Consider the following 24,732-nt stretch of genomic DNA (forward strand, 5'->3'; position numbering starts at 1 on the left):
ACTCCAATAAAGACCCATACCTCACTCATATTCTGAATGTTCTTGAAAACGTATTTTCCTTTTTCAACTCAATATTTGTCATTTGCAACAGCAATAATTAGTATTTAATTTTGAACACTAACACTAACCCAGCCCCCAATAACCAGTCTCTGGAATGATCACCACTGAGAGGACAATTGATGCTAATCTGATGCTCTAGATTCTAGGGGAATTCTTTGATGTTACCTGACACCATTGTGGCTCTAGTTGATTTAGCACGGATTGCAGTGATATGTACCCTACTGTATATCTTGCTCACGTTTCAGCTTCACATGTGACTTCCTTTCAAACAGAGAAGAATGGCATTAACAGAGAGCCGGAACCATCCACTTAAGTAGTTTAGCGATGGCTTTGAAAATACTGAGAGAGGAATGCTACCTCAGAGGATATTGCAATTGTCCTCCGTGTGAATGGGGTAGTGCAGTTGTCAAAGCAAGTAAACGGTTGTACACAGAGATCTCATGCAGAGCTGTGCTGGACTGGGAGCAACGCCACCACTTCCACTCACGTAGAAAACATCATTACAACGAATGCCAATCTCCAAGGGAGGGCTACAGACCTGAGCTCTTGGTTGCCAAATTCACAATGCAAGCTCAAATAGATACTGTAGATATAACAGGTGAAGCTATTCTGAGTAATGAAACATAAAACCTTTATGCTAGTTAATCAAAGTAATGCGATAATTGAGACAATGACGTGTAGATGTAGAGTTGTTAATCACAGAACAGTTGTGAAATGTGTTTCACAGGTGCTAACTTCACAGGTACTGATTGGGAGGTGTCTATTCACAAGGTGTGAGGTAATAGCATATGTGCAGGTGACATGCAAGTTCTGCCTAGGACGGTTATGGGGTTATAGTCCTAGACACAGTAGTGAATCTATACGTCTATGTAGATCTTTAAAAGCCAGACACAGTGGTGAATCTATGTCTATGCAGATCTTTAAAAGCCAGACACAGTAGTGAATCTATATGTCTATGTAGATCTTTGAAAACCAGACACAGTGGTGAATCTATACGTCTATGCAGATCTTTAAAAGCCATTTTCCATCACCCTCTTTTATCTTGCAATTTAGTTCGTATGGATTTGATTACCTGTCATTTTAATTAAAAAGCCTAATTCTCTTTGCCCTACTTTCCAAACGAATCAAGTCATGTTTCAGAGGCAATTATATGGAAGCCCCGAAAAGTATGAGTTGTGCAAAATATTCCCGGAGTGACATCAGCTTAATTCCTTTTAACCACCACACCTGGCAAAACAAGAGAATAGGAACACAACTACGCTTGCACAAGCAATTCATAATTAGGACCTGAATAATTTGTAAGTTGACTGCGTGACCCTGGGAATCATCTAATGCATAAACAGTTTGGCGTGGGCGTCTATAACTAGCTACATCCAGATGAACCCATCTGAATAGGTCTTCTAATTGACAGCTAGATTCCCGAATTGGGGATATGCTAATGTAGTGAGCTTGATCTAATGACAGTTACACTTATTTTACCTCCTCCATCATAGGGCGATCAGTMCTCAAAACAATATTGGTAACTTAAACATATTTTAAACTTTTTCTATTAATTATTCTACATAAATTCAGGTTGAGCAAGTTTTCAAAAAGACAGAGGCACGCAGAGRATGCTGATAATGGTGGAGAACAGCTACATATCAAAAGCATAGAAATTAGCTGAGGTGGCAGAGTCTAGGGAATTAAAAGAGCAAAAAGCAGCGGAGCAACAATTGAACCTTGGGGGATGCCATTTCTTCTTTAGTGCAAGGGCTAGGATGAAGTACCTTTAATGCCTTTCGCTAGCTTAGGCATGACGAACGCAGTTAAATACTGTGTTTGCTTTCTCTGGGTCAGGAGGAGTCCCGGCAGATCCACTCAGACAACATACAGGTCAAAAGGGGTGACTGACTCTGGWGGGGAGAATGTTCACATCAACTCAACATCCATTTCCACACTATTGTCCTCCTGAAATTCAAGTCTGGTATTGTGTCTGAAATATGCAACAGAAATGACATGCCAACTTGTCATTATGTTGATTTGATTAAAGCATAGATGATAGAAACGTCTTTCTGTATCAAAGTAGTATTGGATTATTTGATACTTGGGGCACAAGTCAGACAGGAATTGTAATTTAGTTATTTTAAAATAAAAGTACACGATTCTTCCTAGAAGGAAAGACATTCTGCAGACCTCTATTTTAGGTTAATTAAGTCTGGGTTGTCCTTCATATATGCTTTTAATGTTTACCTATTATCTCATTGCAGCATGACATGTATTAGCAGCAGACTGGCTGATTATATYTAGACCTTGGTACCAAAATGAACGTTGAGGGATTTAAAGGTTCTAGCTGTGCCCTTTAACAACCCTGGAGCATTGGACTAAACAGATTTCTCTTTAGAATGAATACAAAGGAGAAAACTATGTTAGCACACAGCATTAGATATTAATACATTTTGTTAATGTACGCTCTAATCTGTACTATACTGCTGTTCTCTGTAGAGGGCTACTTTATGCCCCATTTGAGTTTGGAAATGTTTTGTCTAAAGGGTATAGTGCCCTTCGGCTGCAWAGTGTCTCGTTCAGTTTGGCTGAACCCTCTCAKCTTCCTGCATCTCCTCAGAACTGAAGGCTCTTGTTAAACACAAAGCTTGTAAAAGTCACAGAACWCAGACTTTTATTCAGCATTTACTCAGCGTGGTGTTTAATTTTATCTTACATCCTGTGAAGTGGGTCCTCTTGACTCCTCAGTTACCTCAGTATCAGCGGGTTGGTGTTCTCCGCCTCGCTGCCGTCCGTGACCGTTTACCCAGTGACACGAGCATTATAACTTATGAAGGTCCGCAATGGTCTTCTGTGATCTCTGGCAGGCAACCAAGTGAACCACCCCGGACTGCCCATGGTTGCTACAGCACGCTCCACTAAAGACAGTGCTTATCTGAGGAAGCAGAGAAAATCCATCAGCCCTAAACTCTATTTAAAGGCAGCTAGTGGTACTGTAGGCCTACTCCTCCTATGATTGTGGCGAAAAGAGTATACAACTGTCCAAATGACATCATCATTGTGCGCCATATAGATTCTGTCTATATGCTCCCTTCGACAATACTAGATGTATTCCCCTACACACTCATACCACTGTGGGTGAATTCTACTTTATTGCAAATGTGGCTCTTGGTTGTGGTATACAATGGACCATGGGTGATCTGCGTCCTCTGCAGGTAGATTAGTGTGAGCCTCACGGTGGTACATGCGTTCGGTCCGGCTCGCTCATYTCCACGCTGAAGGTCTGTGAGCAGCAGTCCAACGATAATGACAGAGGATGGGTGATAAAACGCAGCAACGTTGAACCTCCTGCCTCCGTTTTCCATCTTCCCACGGGAGATTTACTTAGATATGGTGGCTGTGGCTCCAGCTTACCTCAGCCGCCCTATTCCTCCCCCAACCCCCTTCACCAACACATAACCCCCCCCAGTCTCATTACCGCCTGTCTGCAGGCCAAATCCCTCAGCCTTTGGGGCCCTTTTATATTGTCACCCCCCCCCCCATTCACCCACCACCGATAGATATATAATTCCAGAAAAGACCATCAGTTATACCTTGCACGCTGTTATGGTTTTGGGAGCTGCATCACTGGGTGGGAAATGGTGGATGTGTGTGGGGAGGCAAACTATTCTGCTGGGGAGTAGAGATTAAATGGAGAATTGATCTCGCTCTTGCAATCCATGTGAAAAAGCAAACTACCTCCCCGTGGTCAGTGTTTTTTTATTTATTTAACCAACCAAGCTATTTCTTGGCTGTTTGAACAAACTGCTGTGTACTTTAGGTTGGTGCCTGCTATGTGTCTAGCTATGCAAAGACTGTTGCTTTCACAATAACCTACCACCTGACCCTGCTTGAGAGGTAGCTTGAAGGAACAGCACAGTATTGCTGCACCCAAAGTATGACGTTCTGTGGAAGATCCTTACCGTCATAGTGGTGTCTGTCACTATGTAACAATGAACCACCTTTTGGAAGTAGCAAGACTCTCTGCAGGATTCCTACTGTTCAAATGATAATAATAATAGATTTATACAGTTCTTTTCATTACAGTACATGAAGAATCTCAAAACAAAGTTCATGTGGGGCTAGATCGAGGATCATGTGATGGGTGACAGATGGAGGAGAAGGAACACACAGTCCTTGAGCTGGTCCCGCTGCTCCCCGCAAACACCACCTGTGTCTGGGCTCGGCAGGGGCCGCCGTCACCGCCCTCGCAGTCCTTCAAAAAGGACAGCAACCTTCTTACACACACACACACACACACACACACACACACACACACACACACACACACACACACACACACACACACAAAAGAACACACACAAATATTATATTATTACACTTTCTATATACTGACACAACAGAAAACAAAAAACTCATAACACACACACACACACACACACACACACACACACACACACACACACACACACACACACACACATATATTATACACATCTAGATGTGTATAAGAGACAGCACACACACACACACACACACACACACACACACATAAAAGAACACACAGAAATGTTTTATATTTAACCTTTATTTAACTAGGCAAGGCAGTTAAGAACAAATTCTTACAATGACGGCCTACTGACACAAAGGAACACACAGACATAAAGGAACACACAGACATAAAGGAACACACAGACATAAAGGAACACACATACATAAAGGAACACACAGACATAAAGGAACACACAGACATAAAGGAACACACAGACATACACACTTAGTGGTGCATATACAGTGCTATCGGAAAGTATTCAGACCTCTTGTATTTTTACACATTTTGTTATGTTACAGCCTTATTCCATTTTTCTTTTTTAAACAACCCACAGCATTCTACACACAATATCCCATAATGACAAAGCAAAAACAGGTTTCTAGAACATTTTGCWAATTTATTAAACAGAAATGCCTTATTTACATAAGTATTCAGACCGTTTGCTATGAGACTCGAAATTGAGCTCAGGCATATCCTGTTTCCATTGATCATCCCTGAGATGTTTCTACAACTTGGATTGGAGTCCACCTGTGGTAAATTCAATTGATTGGACATGATTTGGAAAGGCACACACCTGTCTATATAAGGTCCCATAGTTGAAGGTGCATGTCAGAGAAAAAACCAAGCCATGAGGTCGAAGGAATTGTCCTTAGAGCTCCGAGACAGCATTGTGTCGAGGCACAGATCTGGGGAAGCGTACCAAAACATTTCTGCAGCATTGAAGGTCCCCAAGAACACAGAGGCCTCCATCATTCTTAAATTGAAGAAGTTTGGAACCACAACGATTCTTCCTATAGCTGGCCTCCCGGCCAAACTAGCAATCGGGGGAGAAGGGCCTTGGTCAGGGAGGTGACCAAGAACCTGATGGTCACGCTGACAGAGCTCCAGAGTTCCTCTGTGGAGATGGGAAAACTTTYCAGAAAGACAACCATCTCTGCAGCACTCCACAAATCAGGCCTTTAGGGTATAGTGGCCAGACGGAAGCCACTCCTAAGTAAAAGGCATGACTGCCCACTTGTATTTTGCCAAAGGGCACCTAAAGACTCTCAGACCATGAGAAACAAGATTCTCTGTTCTGATRAAACCAAGATTGAACTCTTTTGCCTGGATGCCAAGCATCACATCTGGAGAAAACCTGGCACCATCCCTACGGTGAAGCATGGGGGTGGCAGGATCATGTTGTGGRTGTTTTTCAGCGGCAGGGACTGGGAGATTAGTCAGGATCGAGGCAAAAGATGAATGGGGTAAAGTACAGATAGATCCTTGATGAAAACCTGCTCCAGAGCGCTCAGGTCCTCAGACATGGGGCGAAGGTTCACCTTCCAACAGGACAACGACCCTAAGCACACAGCCAAGACAATGCAGGAGTGGCTTCGGGACAAGTCTATGAATGTCCTTGAGTTGCCCAGCCAGAGCCTGGACTTGAACCCAATCTGAAAATAGCTATGTAGCGGCGCTCCCTATTCAACCTGACAGAGCTTGAGAGGATCTGCACAGAAGAATGTGAGAAACTCCYCAAATACAGGTGAGCCAAGCTTGTAGCGTCACACCCAAAAAGACTCGAGGCTGTAATCGCTGCCAAAGGTGCTTCGACCAAGTACTGAGTAAAGGGTCTGCATACTTTTGTGAATGTAATATTTCCGTGTATATTATTTTTTTTATAAATGAGCAAAAATGTCTAAAACCAGTTTTTTCTTTGTCATTATGGGTAGATTGATGACGGGAAAAATGGTTTAATACATTTTAGAATAAGGCTGTAACGTGACAAAATGTGGTAAAAGTCAAGGGGTCAGAATACTTTCTGAATGCACTGTACATGGACAGGGGTGCCATTGGCAGGAACGGAGAATCCCACACAACCCACTCACAAACACATACATAGTCACATACTGACAAGAGTGGTACATTTTGTTCTCTGCCAGTAACACCCACACGGAGCCACCTCCAAACACCCACACACAACAGGAGGTTGGTGGTACCTTAATTGGGGAGGACGAGCTCGTGGTAATGGCTGGAGCGGAATTGGTTGAACTGTATCAAATACATCAAACGTATGGTTTCCATGTGTTTATTCCATTCCATTTTCTCCGTTCCGGTCATTATTTTGAGCCGTCATCCCCTCAGCAGCCTCCCCTGCCACACACACACACAAGCAAAAGACACACACACACACACCAACACACACACACACACACACACACACACACACACACCACACACACACACACACCACACACACACACACACACACACACACACACACACACACACACACCCTGTCAAGTGTGCCATTTCATCCACTCTTCCAATCACTCTCACACTCTCACACTTTCCACCAAGTCCACTGCATGCCTTTACGTAACACGGCACATTTTAGGCCAACACGTGACCTTGCTCATCCACAACTTCAAATTCTCCTGATCCCTTTCAATTYCAACTCTTTGTGCACGATGCACACTCACTCCTTTCACCGTTAAAAATTGTCCCTCTGGACTGAGCTGAGCTGAGGAGACCCTTTTAAGCTCTGTTGAGTTGGCRCCCGTTAGCGCCTGTTAGCTAGCCGCTACACAGACTCCTCTCAGTAAATGTGGCCGAAGGCCTAAGCAACCAGACCATTTCCATTAGCACTTAGGCTACACAGCTGGTAGGGAGTGGCACCACTAAGACTAAAGGGATGGTGGCTGTCTCATGCTGTTCCGCTGCAACTTTGTCACAATCAGATGAGCTAATTGGCCTGGGGAGTTGAGATTAAGCGTACGGTGTGATGGGATAAGAGGAACAGAACAGCGTGGCCAAGAGAAAATGGTATTAATTAAAAGCAGATAATGTTCAGATGCAATCGTCAACAGTAATAAAGGCAAGCAAGGCTGAGAATATACAGTATACCTATGAAAGTTGTTTTGTCGCAAGCCAGGGTTTCCATGTAGGTTTTCTGACTTATTAACAGCCAAGTGCCAGGAAAGGGCCATATTGTGTGAAATAAATTCTAATTACAACATTGCACACACTGAGATGGTAAAACCATGACAAAATAATGTATTTAGAATTTAATTTGACTGTGTAATAGAGTTGTCTGTCACTATGTAACAATGAACCACATGTTGGAAGTAGCAAGACTCTCTGCAGGATTCCTATTTTTCAGATGATGGTAATAATAATAATAATAATAATAATAATAATAGTAGATTTATATAGTTATTTTCATTACAGTACATGAAGAATCTCAAAACAAATGTGTGTGCAAGTTGGAAAAATCTTCCCAGGCTTCTGGCAACCACGGAGAGTGTTCACTCAAACGTCTGTGGTTCCACACACGCTGGAGGGAAATCAGTGACAATGGCTCTTGCCTTGTAGAGAAGTTCAATAAATTGTTTAGACGGGATATTCTTTATTCTGACCTTGAGTGAAAATATTAGTTCGAGTAAAATAATTGTTCCCCACGACGCCTCAATGTTTTTTTGTCCGTTGTAGAATGATCTTAGTAGAAGTCACTGCAATGAGTCTGCTCTTCAATACAGCTAATCACAGCCTTGCCTTTCATCAGTTCTCGAAAAGTATCTGTTTTCTTCAGCTGTGAATTTATTACATTATAAGGGTTTTGTAAAAAGGTCAATAGTAGTTATTGTCTCATTCAGATTTAGCTTTGTATTCAGCTTGCTTCCAAATGGCTTACATTTAAAGACACAATGTAACATCACATCCCACTCATTATACAATGAATACAGTGGACCATAATTGGAAATGGAAGCATCTAAGTGTTACAATATTATAGGTGGGGGGGATTGTGCAGTTTTAAACAGATCATTTTTCATTACAAATCTATGTGGTCTCCAATACTAAGGAGAGAAACTCCATTTAATTTAATTCACCCCTATTTCACCCCTGCGTGTAACGTATCATCAAAATTGGTGTTCAATGGCACGTTATATGACATCCACTGTAGAATGAAASTGTTAAGACTGATGTGTAAAGCAACGAGGAGACCTCAAATGACCCTTTGTGAGATGTCGACAAAACCTAGTCGTAGTCGTTTGTYTGCTATGCTAACTCGCTAATGAMACACCAAATAGACAGTGTGTTTATGAATGAACGTTCTCTTCTCAGGACGAGGTGCTGTAGTTTTGCCTAACTCCTGCTTGCCAGCATCAGAATGCAAAGTGGAGAGTAGCCAGCGACCMCGAAGGTCAWGGCGGGYGATCTCATACCAGATGGCCRTGTGTTCTCTTCCACCTCTGGAGAGCTGGGTGCAGCCTGGCTTGTCGGAACTTTGCACAGATTGGATCAAGACAGCGGGTCTAATGCTGAAAGAGTAAGCCTTTTGGACCGGGAAAGGCTCGTGAAGGATGGGGTGTGGTGGAGCCATCTCCACTGCATCTTCCTCTGTCATCAGGGAGGCCCAGTTCTCATTAAAATACATTTCCAGCGAGTTGGGGCATGAGCGGTGTGGTGTGTGAGGGTGTCTGGGTATCCATGGGCGGCCGTGAGAGAGAGAGAGAGAGAGCACAGGCATGCGTCCAGCTGTTGGAGGAGAGTATGTGAAGTTTCCGGACTGAATACACAATGTCTCATGCCTCGACACGCTCCGTGTCAGACCTCGATGTGAGGAGAATACACATTGGAACAGCCCTCTGCAATCTGACTCTCTCTCTAAATGTAGTATTTGACTTTTACATCTTTTAAAGTTATGTAGACATTCTTTAATCTATTATTCATGAGTGTATTTTGCTGTGTGTGGTCTTGATTTTAGGAAAATACACAAGCATCCTTCTCAGKGACATCAAAAAGGTAGCAAAGTGGATTTGTTGAATTTGACAGTGTACGTGATCTGATTGTCCTAGTGTGATTTTTTGTCATAATGCTCATAGCCACTGGCATAGTGTCAGTTTTGCAGGTTAAGCAAACCGCTTAATTATGACGAGGTGAACACTTTCCAAAAAGTTGGGAAGGAAAACATGCTCACGTCCCAGATGTGATCTTTATGACCTGTCACCACTTACAACTACTTCAGCCARATTTCTGCACTGAATAAACCATTAGATGTTAATCAACTCCCCTCTTCTCCATTTATAATAACTGCCTGCGTTTTTGTCTTCATGTTCTCTTTTCCTTCCCAATAGTCCAACATTTTGACATACAGTATGTAAATGTCCATCTGCTTGGTCAATGCAGAGTATGTATGAGCAATTGGTCTCTGAGGTAATGCCTATTCACTTGGTKTTTGGCAAGTCTGTACAGCCTCTTTTCACTTCAGAATAAAAGTGATCCAGTGACGCACTCAAGGGCTACGGTATATTCCGTAATGAAATTCAGATGTCATTGAACAAGCCTTATCTTTTCTGTGCTCTTTTTTCTAGCATATCTAACAAGCCCGGCCAGAGGTAGAGACCAATGAGAGGATGTACTATTATCTGCTTATTATCAGCTATCTTCAAATCCTGCCATAGAACTCCAAGCCATAAAAAAGCCCTTTGTTCTCAAGTCTTGACCCAATGTCCAGTTGGAACATTTGTGTGTAGCTCAGCCTCTGACAGAGATAGCCATGGCCGAAGAGTCCAACACAAAGCCCATCAAAAGGAAATMATTTAGAGGGTCTTTAATTGGGTCCACGTTCGGAGTTGTTGTTTCCTCTGTTGTTCAATACTGTACTGTGGGTTCCCTCATAACAGACCCATGACTGACATTTCTTCCCCCCTTTCGTTCACCTCTAAAGGAGCTACCAAAGACATGGGGAAAATGCTGGGTGGGGAAGAGGCTGAGAAGGATCCTGATGCGGAGAAAAAGGAGGAGGAAAGACAAGAGGCACTTCGGCAACAGGAGGAGGAGAGGAAGGCAAAATATGCAAAAATGGAATCGGAGAGAGAAAACGTCCGACAGGGCATCAGGGATAAGGTAAAAATGTCATCATGTTGAACGATGAATCTTATGCAAATAGCTTCAACCCCGTTGCACGGTTCATACTCACATGTGATTGCCTCCCGAAGCAAAACTCATGCATACATTATCATTTGTAATGTCGTTGTGTGTGTGTGTGTGTGTGGGTGTGTTTATGTGTATGTCTGTCTGTCTGTGCATAAACAAACAATGCACTATGCTTGTTAAATTCCTATTTGATCATTATTTCCATGTCATCCAATGTTGAAAATCTGGTAGCTTGGTTCAGTAGCGGTGTCTTTTGAGCCTGGCAAGAAAAGAGTGACTTGATATAACCTCAGAGAAACATGCTTTAGAGTTGGAGAATTAGCCGTGAGCTTTAGTGAGTCATGAGAGCCCTTGCTTTGGAGAGAGACAGAAATGACAGTGCAGATTCAGCAAGTGTTGGAAACTRAAGACTGTGGAGACTGACTAAATGTCTTCTTAGCAAAGGCTAATTTCTCAAGCCAGAATTTATCTAGGACTGTCTGGGAATGGTCTGAGTGGGGAGGGGAAAACTGAAAACTAGCTGTTTTTGGCAGAGGTTTGGAACTCTTTCTTATTGGTCAACTAAAGTGGAACTGACAGCATTTTAGCAATATGAAATCTTATTCAAATCTGTTCATATAGACCCCCAGGAAGAATATGACAAGCAAGCACTCATGGTCATTTTCATGTATTTCAAAATTCATTGAATGTTAAAATGCTCTAGCAAGATAGAGTGGGAAAGCGGCCATGTGTTAAGACAGTTAATAAAACCATCAGTCTTGTCCAGGAGTCTACATGGACCGGTGCGCCATAGCCAATCAGAGCTACAGTAAACCTATATGAAAATAACCAATTTGGTACAATGGCCATTTATTTAACCAGGTAAGTCACTTATGAAYAAATTCTTATTTTCAATGACAGGCTAGGAACAGTGGGTTAACTGCCTTGTTCAGGGGCAGAATKATATATTTTTTACTTGTCAGCTCGGGGATTCGATCTTGCAACCTTTCGGTTACTAGTCCAAAGCTCTAACCACTAGGCTACCTGCAGCCCCCTAACTCACTTTGAACTGGACTGTGTTTACAGGCAGTAGCAACAGGGTGACTTTAGATCATTAGAACGCATTYGCCAAAAGCCACAAAATATTTMTGCAAATATGTAGACACCACGGGAGTCCTATTCATCAAACAACCAAGAAAAAGGTRGKCTCTCTGTYCCTCGGTTGCCTATGCACATCAACAATAACAACAAGATCAACAAATAATGCTAGCCAGAGCAAGATTAGCTCAAATCGAACGAGGGAACATTATTTAAACCCTCAAACCTTTTTTTTATCTAGTTGGCCTTCAAAATTGCACAGATAAACAATGGGGAATAGTAGACTGCTCGTCCTTCTGCAGCTTGTCTGCCAAGGCATGCTTGTCTCAACCCACCTTTTGACAACTGAATGGGAACTTGACTGCCCATTTGATCGATGTCAAATACATTTGATTGACAACAAAGAGATATGCTAACTGTGGATATCATTCAAGTTCAGCATAGCAAGCTGCATAGCAATGACACCTGCATCTCTAGCTGTAGCAACTGAAAAATGATGACATCCTCCCAGCAGCTAGCTAAGTAATGTTATGCCTGGTGTTTTTAGCTTGCTAAATAAATAGATATGCTATTCCAGGAGTGTCAAACTCAATCAGCGCAAGGGCCATGTTGAAAAAAACTCAACGAAATTGCAGGCCAGACATAACCTATTTGATTTATAATGTCCACTTATGTACATAGGATGCTGTAYATAGCATTTTAACATWAAAATAAAAGATAACTTATATTTGTCCAGCCTTTGCTGCTATGCTTGCAGATGTGCATAATATGCTGCAACTCTAATCAAAAAGTATTTAATAACTCCAAATAACAAAAACGTAGCAAGATTGTTGCAACATTTAAACTTAAAACTAGTTTTATTTTTTTGCACTGCTCCGGTGCGGCCAGCCTAGGCTACTGATCAAATGTTGCTGTAATAGGCCTCCGTGTTTCTCCTTTGCATGGTGTTTTGTTGCAGGTTTAGTTTTTAGATGATTCATTGTCAAGCTTYAAAATACGAAGACAGACTGCAACATTTTAGTAGCCTAGCTAGGACTGTGGCATGTGTCTGTACACTTTCCCTCYGCTGCGCGCTGTAAACGGGACACATGGAAGCAGTGCAATTGAAGTTGAATTCACCAATGTGAGCGCATCAGGCTGTAATTTAATAAAGTACATGACTCAACCGTTGACTCATTTATACTCGCTTGTGTGTCCTATTCAGCCCACTGGCCTTGTTTGACACATGTGCATTAGCTTATTAGCCACGTTATGACTGACTTGTGTTYATTGCCCTTGCTAGTTTGATTGTATTGACATTTCCAGCCTTAGTCGTCCATTTTTGTTTAAAAAATTTAGTCAATAAAACTGAAACAGTGCATGCCAAATGGGTGGAGGCAGCAAGCAATGTACCAGGCCAGCTGTGATTTACAACCTGATAGCAATATTTCTTGGACTACCAATAAATGTATTGTGGTGAATTATAGTAATCATGCAGTTAACTGAATCCATCTATTCTGCCAACAATGCCTTAATGTACATCATGGACTTTTGAGTCAAATATAACCTATATTTAAACCTCTTATAAAGTTGGTTTTGAAGCATAAACTGGTAATTTGATATTTTGGACTGATATGATTGTCTGTTTGTTTCATACCTCCAAAGTAGTTGAAACGCTGTCACCAGGCAGGCCAAAATTCCATCCCAMCAAAACAGGCATCACTTTCAGGCATTATCATTTTAACAATTTCACAGTATTATTACAACCTCATAGTGTGAAAATATACGCTGAATGTACAAAACATTAAGGACACYTTCCTAATATTGAGTTGYACCCCCACTTTTGCMCTCAGAACAGCCTCGATTTGTTGTGGCATGGACTACAAGGTGTCAAAGCGTTCCACAGGAATGCTGGCCCATGTTGACTCCAATGCTTCCCACATTTGTGTCAAGTTGGCTGGATGTCTGATACATTATTGATACACACGGGAAACTATTGAGCATGAATAACCCAGCAGTATTGCAGTTCTTGACACAAACCGGTGCGTCCAGTACCTACYCAATTCAAAAGCACTTAAATCTTTAGTTTTGMCCATTGTTACGAACCGGCTCGTAGCCCATAACAAAGAGGGAGAAAACACGGAGATTAATAAATAACCTAAATATATTTATTACACAAAGTAAACTATATACAAGTAACAGTGGTGTGTGTAGTGGATGCATGCATAGATGGTGATAATGAGGGGTGTTGAGAGGTGCCAAAATAAATGAACACAAAGAAGCCCCAAAATGTCACAACAAAAACAACAGTGTGTCTGCATGGAGAGAGTCTCCTTGATGTATGGGGGGAAAAACAAGAGCAGAGAGAAAGAATACGGCAGACAGAGTGGGAGAGTCGTCAACCCCCCCCCCCCCCCCCTAAAACCGGTGACCACCAAGGACCCCGGACCACCACACAAACATACTGCCCTGGTTAAAACTGCCCCACCCAACCTCGTCCTCCCCAGACCTCAGCAACCTTTGTGCACAGGAAGCAACCTTTAAGAGGAAAGAAGAAAACTAGGACAGCAAGGAACAGATGACAGGAGCGATAGGACAGCCAAAATAAACTGTGGCTGGTCACATGGATGACAAGCATACGTCACAACACTCGGGGAAAGCGCGCATGAGAAAACGCTTGTCCACCTGTATCTGCATAAACCATTACCCAGTCCAAATAAACAGAGCACCCGACCGGAGACGACCCTATTCATAAGGCTCTGAAAAGTGACAGGTGCTTTACGTAGGTCGAAACTCATAACTGAATATGAGTACAGACCGAAGGGTGTAATAAAGGCAGAGGTTTTGTGTGCCCTACACATAAGTGGCACCTGCCAATAGCTCTTTAACAGGTCAAACTTGCTCACAAACTTCGCTAATCCGAACTGATCAACGCAGTCCTCCATCCGAGGAAGAGGAAATTAATCTGGCTTAGTGACACTGTTTGCCTTACGGTAGTCTGTACAAAATCTGTTTGTCCCATCCGGTTTACTGACCAAGATACATGGAGAAGCCCTGCTGGAGAAAGAAGGCTCAGCAATATTCATCTCAGCATCCAGACAACTGCGTTTCTCTGAAGAAACTCTATACAGTGCATTCGGAAAGTATGTAGACCTCTTGACATGTTCCACATTGTTACGTTACAGCCTTATTCTAAAATGGATTAAATAAAATACAAATCTACACACAATACCCCATAATGACAAAGTGAAAACAGGTTTAGAAATGTTTGCTAATTTATTAAAAATAAACAGAAATACCTTATTTACATAAGTATTCACACCCTTTGCTATGAGACTGGACATTGAGCTCAGGTGYATCCTGTTTCCATTGATCCTTGAGCTGTTTTTACAACTTGATTTTASTCTACCTGTGGTAAATTCAATTGATTGGACATGATTTGGATAGGCAGTTGGTCCCACAGTTGACAGAAAAACCAAGGCCATGAGGTCGAAGGAMTGGTCCGTAGAGCTCCGAGACAGGATTATGTTGAAGCACAGATCTGGGGAAAGGTTCAAAAACATTTCTCCAGCATTGAAGGTCCCCAAAAACACAGTGGCCTCCATTCTTAAATGGAAAAAGTTTTGAACCACCAAGACTCTTCCTAGAGCTGGCCACTTGGGGGAGAAGGGCCTTGGTCAGGGAGGTGACCAAGAACCCGATGGTCACTGACAGAGCTCTAGAGTTCCTCTGTGGAGATGGGAGAACCTTCCAGAAGAACAACCATMTCTGCAGCACTCCACCAATCAGGCCTTTAGAGAGTGGCCAGACTGAAGACACTCGTTAGTAAAAGGCACATGACAGCCCRCTTGGAGTTTGCCAAAAGGCACCTAAAGACTCTCAGACCATGAGAAACAAGATCCTCTGTTCTGATGAAACCAAGATTGAACTATTTGGCMTGAATGCCAAGCGTCACGTCTGGAGGAAACCCTACGGTGAAGCATGGTKGTGTCAGCATCATGCTGTGGGGATGTTTTCCAGCGGCAGTGACTGGGAGACTAGTCAGGATCGAGGCAAAGAGGAACGGAGCAAAGTACAGAGAGATCCTTGATGAAAACCTGCTCCAGAGCGCCCAGGACCTCAGAYTGGGGCAAAGTTTCACCTTCCAACGAGACAAAAAAACAAAATATTCCTTTCATCCTCACCTGTGAAGATGACAGCACCTCTTCAGCCATCCCACTAGCGGTGCACAGGCACTGCCGGAAACCACACACACATAAGACAACAGGGACTGAGGTGGCCTGGAAGACCCCCAGTCATCACAGAGCACTGCCAGAAGTCCGTGCACACCATGTCCAAACACTAGGTCATTTGGAATGAAACCTGTGAAACCTAACCATGGCAACCCCTCCTCCCAATCCTTATGCATTTCTGTACAATAAGCTTTCAAAGACTTAAGGGCGCTCCAGCGCTCCTTGACTCTGCGTGTGATAGGCCCTAACCAAATTGTGTTTAATATGGAGCTGTTGGAGAACCTGACSAAACAGACCATCTGAATATAAACTGAGTCAAAGCTTTTAGCATGAACTTAGTCGTGATAGACCGGAGACGATAGGCAGCAGGAAACCTAGTGGTCTAACACGTCACAGTGAACAGGTAACTACTACCATTCTTAGAGCGAGGCAGAGGGCCAGCACAGTGAACAATCAGATACTCAAAAGGCCGGCTGACTATGGGAATAGGAAACAGCAGTACCGGCTTAATATCTTGATTAGTTTACCCGTTAATTGACAGGTTGATGAATGTAGAAACATCCCTCTTTAACTTAGGCCAAAATAAATGTCTAAGTATGCAATTGTAGGTTTTCCTCATGCCCAGATGTCCAGGAGCATTGTCCTCACRAACACCAACTCACGAAACCTAACTGGTACAGCAACCTGACTAATAGCCTCCCCCACGAAACTACTATGAGGCACCCATTCTCTCATCAGGACATCATCCTGGAGAAAATAGCCATGGGTGACATCTCCTAACTGTTTCACGGGCACAATTTGGTCACACAACTCTGTTCAACCCGATTCCCCAAATTAAAACACTATTCCCTGAATCAGTCTCAGCAGAGAAGGGTAACACAGACTAACACAAACAACCCAGAGGCACCTGTGTCCCTCAGGATCTTCACTGGCACTGGGTTGTTACTTCCTAACAGAGACACAAAACCCTCCCTAATGAAATGTAAATAATCTGGGTSAATTGGGACTTTCACATGTACCTGGGCATGAGACCGAGTGAGAGGAGTGAATGGATGTCGGACAGGCGCTGCTAACGCCGTAGGCTTAGGTTTAATATTAGCATGAGTACTACATTTACCCTTAGCCCTGAGAACAGGACATTTRTTTTCCAATGACCTAGATGAATGAAGCACTGCCCGTGAACCACAGTGTCTCAGTGGCCCCCACTCACTCGGAATACGGGGCTCTGCAAAGCCACTATTGTGAGTCCAAACAAACTCGTCCGCCAAAACTGCAGCTTCAGAGACACTCTTTTCGTTCATGTACGTGGCTATTCGATCAGGGATCATGTCCTTAAWTKSYYYWRSMWWAWYMRRWTWMMMMRSCCCYKGRAAWTYYTWAMCSSMRRRRMSGRRRWTWAAMYKKWAARRAMYYYYSSCYWAAAWYMAMMWGAGTCTGTTTATCAACCCTTTTTAAAGTTCTAAATCGTTGTCGGTATGCCTCAAGGACCAATTAGTAAATCTGTAACAACGATTTTAACCTTAGCATAGCTGACACTGTCGGCTACACCAAAAGCTGAATATGCTTCCTGCACTTTACCAGTCAACACAATGCAAGTGCGATCAAAAATCAGGCCAACTCCTACCATCAGCAACGCGCTCAAACGAAAAAAAACATCTCAGATTCCTTGTCATTACATTTTGGCAACAGCAGTAAGTTTCAAACGTGCCCGGGGCACGTCCGAGAGAGGAGTGACCCGTAGGTAAATCAGGGTCACCTAAGCAAACTCTCCCAAGCGCTTTCCTTTCCTTCCCTAACCAGTTCCAGCCACTCTTGTTGCAGCTTGATTTTTTGCGCACTCCAATTCCTGTTTAAATTCCAGTTCCTTATCATGCTTAACACGATCAGCACGCTCCAATTCCAATTCCTTATCACGCTTAACACAAATCAGCACGCTCCAATTCCTGTTTAAATTCCAGTTCCTTATCATGCTTAACACGATCAGCACGCTCCAATTCCAATTCCTTATCACGCTTAACACAATCAGCACGCTCCAAATCCTGTTATAAATTCCAATTCCTTATCATGCTTAACACGATCAGCACGATCCAATTCCAATTCCTTATCACGCTTAACACGATCAGCACGCTCCAAATTCTGTTTAAATTCCAATTCCTTATCACGCTTAACACGATCAGCACGCTCCAAAATCCTGTTTAAATTCCAATCCTTATCATGCTTAACACAATCAGCATGCTCCAAATCCTGTTAAATTCCAATTCCTTATCATGCTTAACACAATCAGCACGCTCCAAATCCTGTTTAAATTCCAATTCCTTATCACGCTTAACGATCAGCACGCTCCAAATCCTGTTTAAATTCCAATTCCTTATCACGCTAACACGATCAGCACGCTCCAAATCTTTAAATTCCAATTCCTTATCATGCTTAACACAATCAGCACGCTCCAATTCTGTTTAAATTCCTGTTCCTTATCATGCTTAAACACAATCAGCACGCTCCAAATCCTGTTTTAAATTCCTGTTCCTTATCATTGCTTAACACAATCAGCACGCTCCAAATCCAAATTCCTTATCACGCTTAACACGATCAGCACGCTCCAAATTCTGTTTAAATTCCAATTTCCTTATCACGCTTAACACGATCAGCACGCTCCAAATCCTGTTTAAATTCCAATTCCTCTATTCACGCTTAACACGATCAGCACGCTCCAAATCCTGGTTAAATTCCAGTTCTTTATCACGCGCTAACACATACAGCACGCTCCAAATCCTGTTTAAATTCCAATTCCTTATCACTGCTTAACACAATCAGCAGCTCCAAATCCGTTTAATTCAATTCCTTATCATGCTTAACACAATCAGCACGCTCCAAATCCTGTTTTAAATTCCAATTCCTTATCACGCTTAACACGATCAGCACGCTCCAAATCCTGTTTAAATTCCAATTCCTTATCACGCTTAAACACGATCAGCACGCTCCAATCTTTAAATTCCAATTCCTTATCATGGCTTAACACCAATCAGCACGCTCCAAATTCTGGTTTAAATTCCTGTTCCTTATCATGCTTAACACAATCAGCACGCTCCAAATCCTGTTTAAATTCCTGTTCCTTATCATGCTTAACACAATCAGCACGCTCCAAATCCTGTTTAAATTCCTGTTCCTTATCATGCTAACACAATCAGCACGCTCCAAATCCTGTTTAAATTCCTGTTCCCTTATCAGCTTAACCGATCAGCACGCTCCAAGTCCTGTTTAAATTCCAATTCCTTATCACGCTTTAACGCGATCAGGCACCGCTCCAAATCCTGTTTAAATTCCAATTCCTTATCATGCTTAACACAATCAGCACGCTCCAAATCCAAATTAGCCTTCAATATCAACCTAACAATTTTTTGGGGCGGTTATCACTAATCAAATCWAATTTTATTTCTCACTTGCGCTGAATATAATAGGATGCTTACTTACAATGAAATGCTTACTTACAAGGCCTTAACCAACAATGCAGCTCAAGAAATAGAGTTAATAAAATATTTACTAAATAAACTAAAGTAAAGAAAATCTAATCAATCAATAAGGTAACACAATACATTTACATAACAATGAGGCTATATACAGGGGGTTCAATGTAAATCATCTGGGTGGCCWTTTGATTAGTTTAGTTGTTAAGCAGTCTTATGGATTGGGGTTAGAAGCTGCGCCGCCAATAAGACTGRTACCACTTGCCATGCGGTAGAAGAGAGAACACTATGACTTGGGTGACTGGAGTCTTTGACAATGTTTTGGGCCTTCCTCTGACACCGCCTATTATATAGGTCCTGGATGTCAGGAAGCTTAGCCCCAATGATGTACTGGGCCGTACGCACTACACTCTGTAGCGCCTTACGGTCAGAGGCAGAGCAGTTGCCATACCAGGCGGTAATGCAACCGGTCAGGATGCTCTCGAAGGTGCAGCTGTAGAACTTTGAGGATCTGGGGAGCCATGCCAAATCTTTTCAGTCGCCTGAGGAGGAAAATGTATTGTCGTGCCCTCTTCACAACTGTCTTGGTGTGTTTGGACTATGATAGTTTGTTGGTGATGTGGACACCAAGTGACTTGGTGAAACTCTCGACCCGCTCCACTTCAGTCCTGTCGATGTTAATGGGGGCTTGTACGGCCTTCCTTTTCCTATAGTCCACGATCAGCTCCTTTGTCTTTCTCACATTGAGAGAGGTTGTTGTCCTAGGTTTCTGACCTCCTCCCTATAGGCTGTCTCATCGTTGTCAGTGATCAGGCCTACCACTGTTGTGTCGTCAGCAAACTTGATGGTGTTGGAGTCGTGCTTGGCCACACAGTTGTGGGTGAACAGGGAGTACAGGAGGGAACTAAGCACACACCCCTGAGGGGCCCCAGTGTTGATGATCAGCGTGGCAGAYGTGTTGTTCCTTACCCTTACCACCTGGGTGCGGCCCACATCCGATCCCAGGTGTGTCCCATTTCACTGACGACCCTCCCAGCGCCGCCCACCGACATCTTATTAAGGAAAACTAGAGCAGAGAGAAAGAATACAGCAGACAAAGTGGGAGGGTCATCACACCATACACCCTCTTAATGGCGCACATACACAATCTATGTCTCAATTGTCTCAAAGCTTAAAAATCCTTCTTTAACCAGTTTTCTCCCCTTCATCTACACTGATTGAAGTGGATTTAACAAGTGACATCAAAARGGGATCATAGCTTTCACCTGGATTCACCTGGTCAGTCTATGTCMTGGAAAGAGCAGGTGTCCTTATTGTTTTGTAAACTCCCGTTTTTTGACTGCACTGGGCYTTTAACATCCAACACAATAGGTGCGATCRGTCTTTAAACCAGACTTAAAGGTTTCCTCGCTGTTTGTAATCTGTARATGTTACTGTTAGTAAGCGTGGAGTAATGTGTGGAATCATCGCCGTCTGTGAGATAACCAACTTCCTATTTAATGCCAATCAATTGCTATGCAAAGAGARGGSMTAAAGACGCAGCGTCTTATTGGCGGCGCTGGCGCCTAGCTGATCTCACCAGGATTAAGACTTCATCTCCATGTTTCACTCAAGATGTGACTGAGATGCACTAACATCTCTGTTGATCTTCTCCAACATGCACAACCACACTATTGGCATCAGCAAAATGCTACGGCTCTTCCAGTAACTTCTAGCAAACTTGCGCCGCCTCTATTGTGCCGTTGTGTAAAGCAGTCAGGAATTGTCTTGGAAAATCGAGTGAGTCAGCTTATTTCATTGTTTAAGCCTCGAAGATGAAAGAACGCTTTTTCTAGCAGGCCTACCATGAAAGAATCATGAACAATTAGCAAATTCACATTGGAACATGAAATATGACCAGTGTGTTAGAAAAATGATGTATTTACCTGATTTATTTGATATTAATAGTTAACAATTATACACTTAACAGAAAGTAGGACATTTCTGTTCTGTTTAATTCTGTGTTCCTATAAAGAGATGGTTTCCACTCTAGCTTCCTGCAGTTAGTCTGGGCGTATGGTCAAATAAATGGGTTTTGCTAGAGATAGCTTGAGCTGACAATGACTGGGTGCTAAAAACCTAAAGCTGGCATTCCATACACAATATGTGGTGTGTGTGACCTGAGATAGAGAGAGCCTGGAAGAGTTTAGAACAATCCCTCATTGTCTCATCTTCCTGGCATCTGGGAAACTAAGCCAGGTTGTGGGTAAAACAACATCCCATGCAGATAACCAGGAKATAGACCAAGGTGGCTTATGGGAGGGGTGGAACCAGCCCTGACTAAGCATTTTTAGGTCCTATATATGATCTCTATTTTTTCATTATGAGTTAGGCTGCTCGGCCAGTTGACTAGTCTCATTATTGCATTAATTAATCGATATTGAATAAAGATGATTGTTTGAAGAAATAACAAAGTCTCTCACTTGATTAGAATATTCCACGATACCAGTCTGATGCATTTTAATGAATGTCTTACACACTTTTGATTTGCGTTATCGTGACAAAATKAGCGTTAGCATTTCTATACGCCTCAGATAGTACTGAGAGCACTCCCTGCATTGCCCTCTTCTGAGTCCCYGTTCACAAACTATATCCTCTCTGTGCTAAAGCCACGAGATCCATCCTCCTKTAAGATGTTTACTGGCTGAGAATCACATTAATTTCTGCTTGGGAGAGCAGCAAAGTGTCACAAGAGAGTCCGACTCATTTTCCGCTTCCGTGCCCCAGGATGGTCCATCAGTCAGGTAGGCTGTCGGCCCTCACTGTGGCCCTACTCCCCTCCTCAGCATCTGAYAGTAACTCACCAGAAGCTCTCTCAGCCAGAGGTCTAATAGAGGCCCAATCCTCCCTCGCATAGTGGGAAGCTCACCTGGCTGATCTCAGAGAAAGTAGTCCTGTTTTGGTCCTACTGTGCAGTATAATGGGCACTATTGTTGTAGATCATGTTATACTGAAAATCACGGGGCGGCTGGWAGCTTAGTGGTTTAAGAGCATTGGGCCAGTAACTGAAAGGTTGCTGGTTCAAGTCCCTGAGCCGACTACGTGAAACATCTGTCGATGTGCCCTTGTGTAAGGCACTTAACCCTAATTGCTCTGATAAGAGCGTCTGCTAAATTATTTAAATGCATGGTGATTGATTGGTTCATATATTGATGAATTGTTATTTATTGTCCGGCAAGAGGAAATGATTTCCACTTTCCGTAATGTGTTTTACACTGCTYGATCAAAGACAGARGAAGGTTGAGATATTTTGTAACGATAATGGGTACATACACAACCATTGAGATATGTCTCCAGAGGAACACAAAATTCCCCTCCAAAAATGTATCACTTGAAGTATGAAGTGATCCATTATTTCAACCTGAATTGAATGTGGAGGAAAGACAAGTGAAGTTGTTGAAATGATTTTACACTAAAAGGATTTTCCGGCCAATATTCAGCTTAGTATTAAAATAATGACTTTAATTCAAGAACAAATCCACTTGATTTGAATGGAGAGGGGCACAAGGTCTCTATATTACTATGCAAATTGTTGGTATTCAAGGAGGAAGATTGAGTGCCAGATGGCACAATGCCAAGTAACTGGCACAATGCATCTTGGCAGGTCATATCGAGACAAGTTCATTGCAAGCTCAAGATCTTGGTTGTGCATTCAAAAAAGCCCTCTATACTTTGTTTATTCCAGGGGAGGCTATTGCAAGGAGAAAAGGGAGACTAACCCCACCCCCTTTAATTATCATAAAATCAACCATAACTACCATCTTGTACTGTTATGTGTATTATATTGTCACATTGAGGTGCACAAAACTCTATWAAGACTGAAGAGCGCCACAAAATTGATAGAAAGTACAAAAGTGCATGTGTGATGTGAAATKTATATTTGTTCCCTAAAATGGCTGCCTTTGTTTGTTTTCTGTTCCAGTACGGCATCAAGAAGAAGGAGGAGAAGGAAGCCGAGGCCCAGGCTGCTTTGGATCAGGCAGCAGAAGGGAGTCTCACCCGCCCAAAGAAGGCTGTCCCACCCGGCTGCGGAGACGAGGAGGAGGAGGAGGAAAGTATCATGGACACGGTCATGAAATTCCTTCCCGGTCCACTTATGGATATGTTCAATAAAAAGTAACAGTGTTGGCGATATTAGATTGTTAACCTTCCAACACACATAACCAAGACCACCATCCTAACCAACCCTTCTCCTTCACCCATACATCCCTGTTCTAAGAGCCCTGGATGAATCAACGTGCCATAATATTTGTCCTTAACTTAAATGATCTGTGTTACATTGTCTTATTTGGAAGGAAGACCCACTGATTGGTGATACTATGAACCTATGTAGCATCTGCATAGATCCAAAACATTAACTTAAAGACAAATTTGATGTCAGGTTTTCAAGGTGTCCAGGCCTTAGAATGTGATCTGAGATCAACCATAATCCAACCTTTTTGTTTGTAAATAGCCTCTGGTTTAAAATAAATATATGTGATTACCAGAAAATATATTAAGAGTCTAAGCCATAATTTAAACTTTTGAGAAATTCTCCAAATCATATCAAATTTGATAGAATTTTGCTGTTTATTGCTTCTCCATTGARACTTCATCCATATACTGTTCTCTGTCCCAAGACATTCATAGGTTTTAATGTAAAAATAATAATAATAATGGTAATAGTAACATTGTGGTGAACTAGAAAGAAAATGGGTAACTAATTCAACAAGAAATGCTTTTCAAGCATGCAGTTGATATATTTTGTGGAGTACAGTACATGTACAAATTCCATTTAGTTATGATTAAGTGAAATACATTAATATTGAGGCAATAACTCTGGTTTTCAATTTTGTTTCAATGACACCACGACTAMTATGTACAGTAGGCTATACATACACATCCTAACTGTTCTTCCTTGAGATGTCCACGATAAAAATGAAAATGCTCAACAATGAACCAAACAACATTGGCAACATTCCTGATGTACCTGTGCTTAGTACAAACCAATAGAGTTGTATGTCTTGTTGCTTCATCTGCTTCGCTCCTATATAGTAGGACTTGTGGGAATCAAATCCGGCAATTGAACGTAGATGCTTACTCTTCTTATTTCCATGTCTGTAAATATAGATTTACGAGATGTACTCATCATTTTCTCAAGCACAACTATGTTGTGAACACACTTTATGTGAACAGACAGTGACAATGGTGCAATATACAGTATTGTTCAAGGTTTTCCTGTTAACTAAATGGAGTGCAGTCCTGAATCGGCAAAAACAGACACTCTTCATTGTTATGTGTTGAGCTTAATACGTTTTGTGTATCAGTGTACAGACACATAAAGCGTTGTCTGACTAGTAACGGCAAAGCATACGAACTCAGTCTGAAGTGTGATGTGGGGAAAGAGGTTGGAGGATTGGCTTAATGTAGGGGGTTTGATCGGACAGCA

The 24,732-nt window shown here is 42.4% G+C and overlaps 1 protein-coding gene across 1 annotated transcript in view; it reads left to right on the plus strand.

Moving 5' to 3' along the window:
* Nucleotides 1–23,722, plus strand: part of LOC111965783 (complexin-1-like) — a 50,494-nt gene extending 26,772 nt beyond the window's left edge. The window contains exons 3-4 of the mRNA XM_023990076.3: nucleotides 10,305–10,483; nucleotides 23,227–23,722. Of these exons, the coding sequence (XP_023845844.1) occupies nucleotides 10,305–10,483; nucleotides 23,227–23,424 (377 nt within the window). The 3' untranslated portion in view covers nucleotides 23,425–23,722. The remainder of the gene's footprint in view (nucleotides 1–10,304; nucleotides 10,484–23,226) is intronic.
* The last annotated feature ends 1,010 nt before the right edge of the window (nucleotides 23,723–24,732 follow it).

The sequence above is a fragment of the Salvelinus sp. IW2-2015 genome, linkage group LG6.2 (assembly GCF_002910315.2).
Source record: "Salvelinus sp. IW2-2015 linkage group LG6.2, ASM291031v2, whole genome shotgun sequence".
NCBI lineage: Eukaryota > Metazoa > Chordata > Actinopteri > Salmoniformes > Salmonidae > Salvelinus > Salvelinus sp. IW2-2015.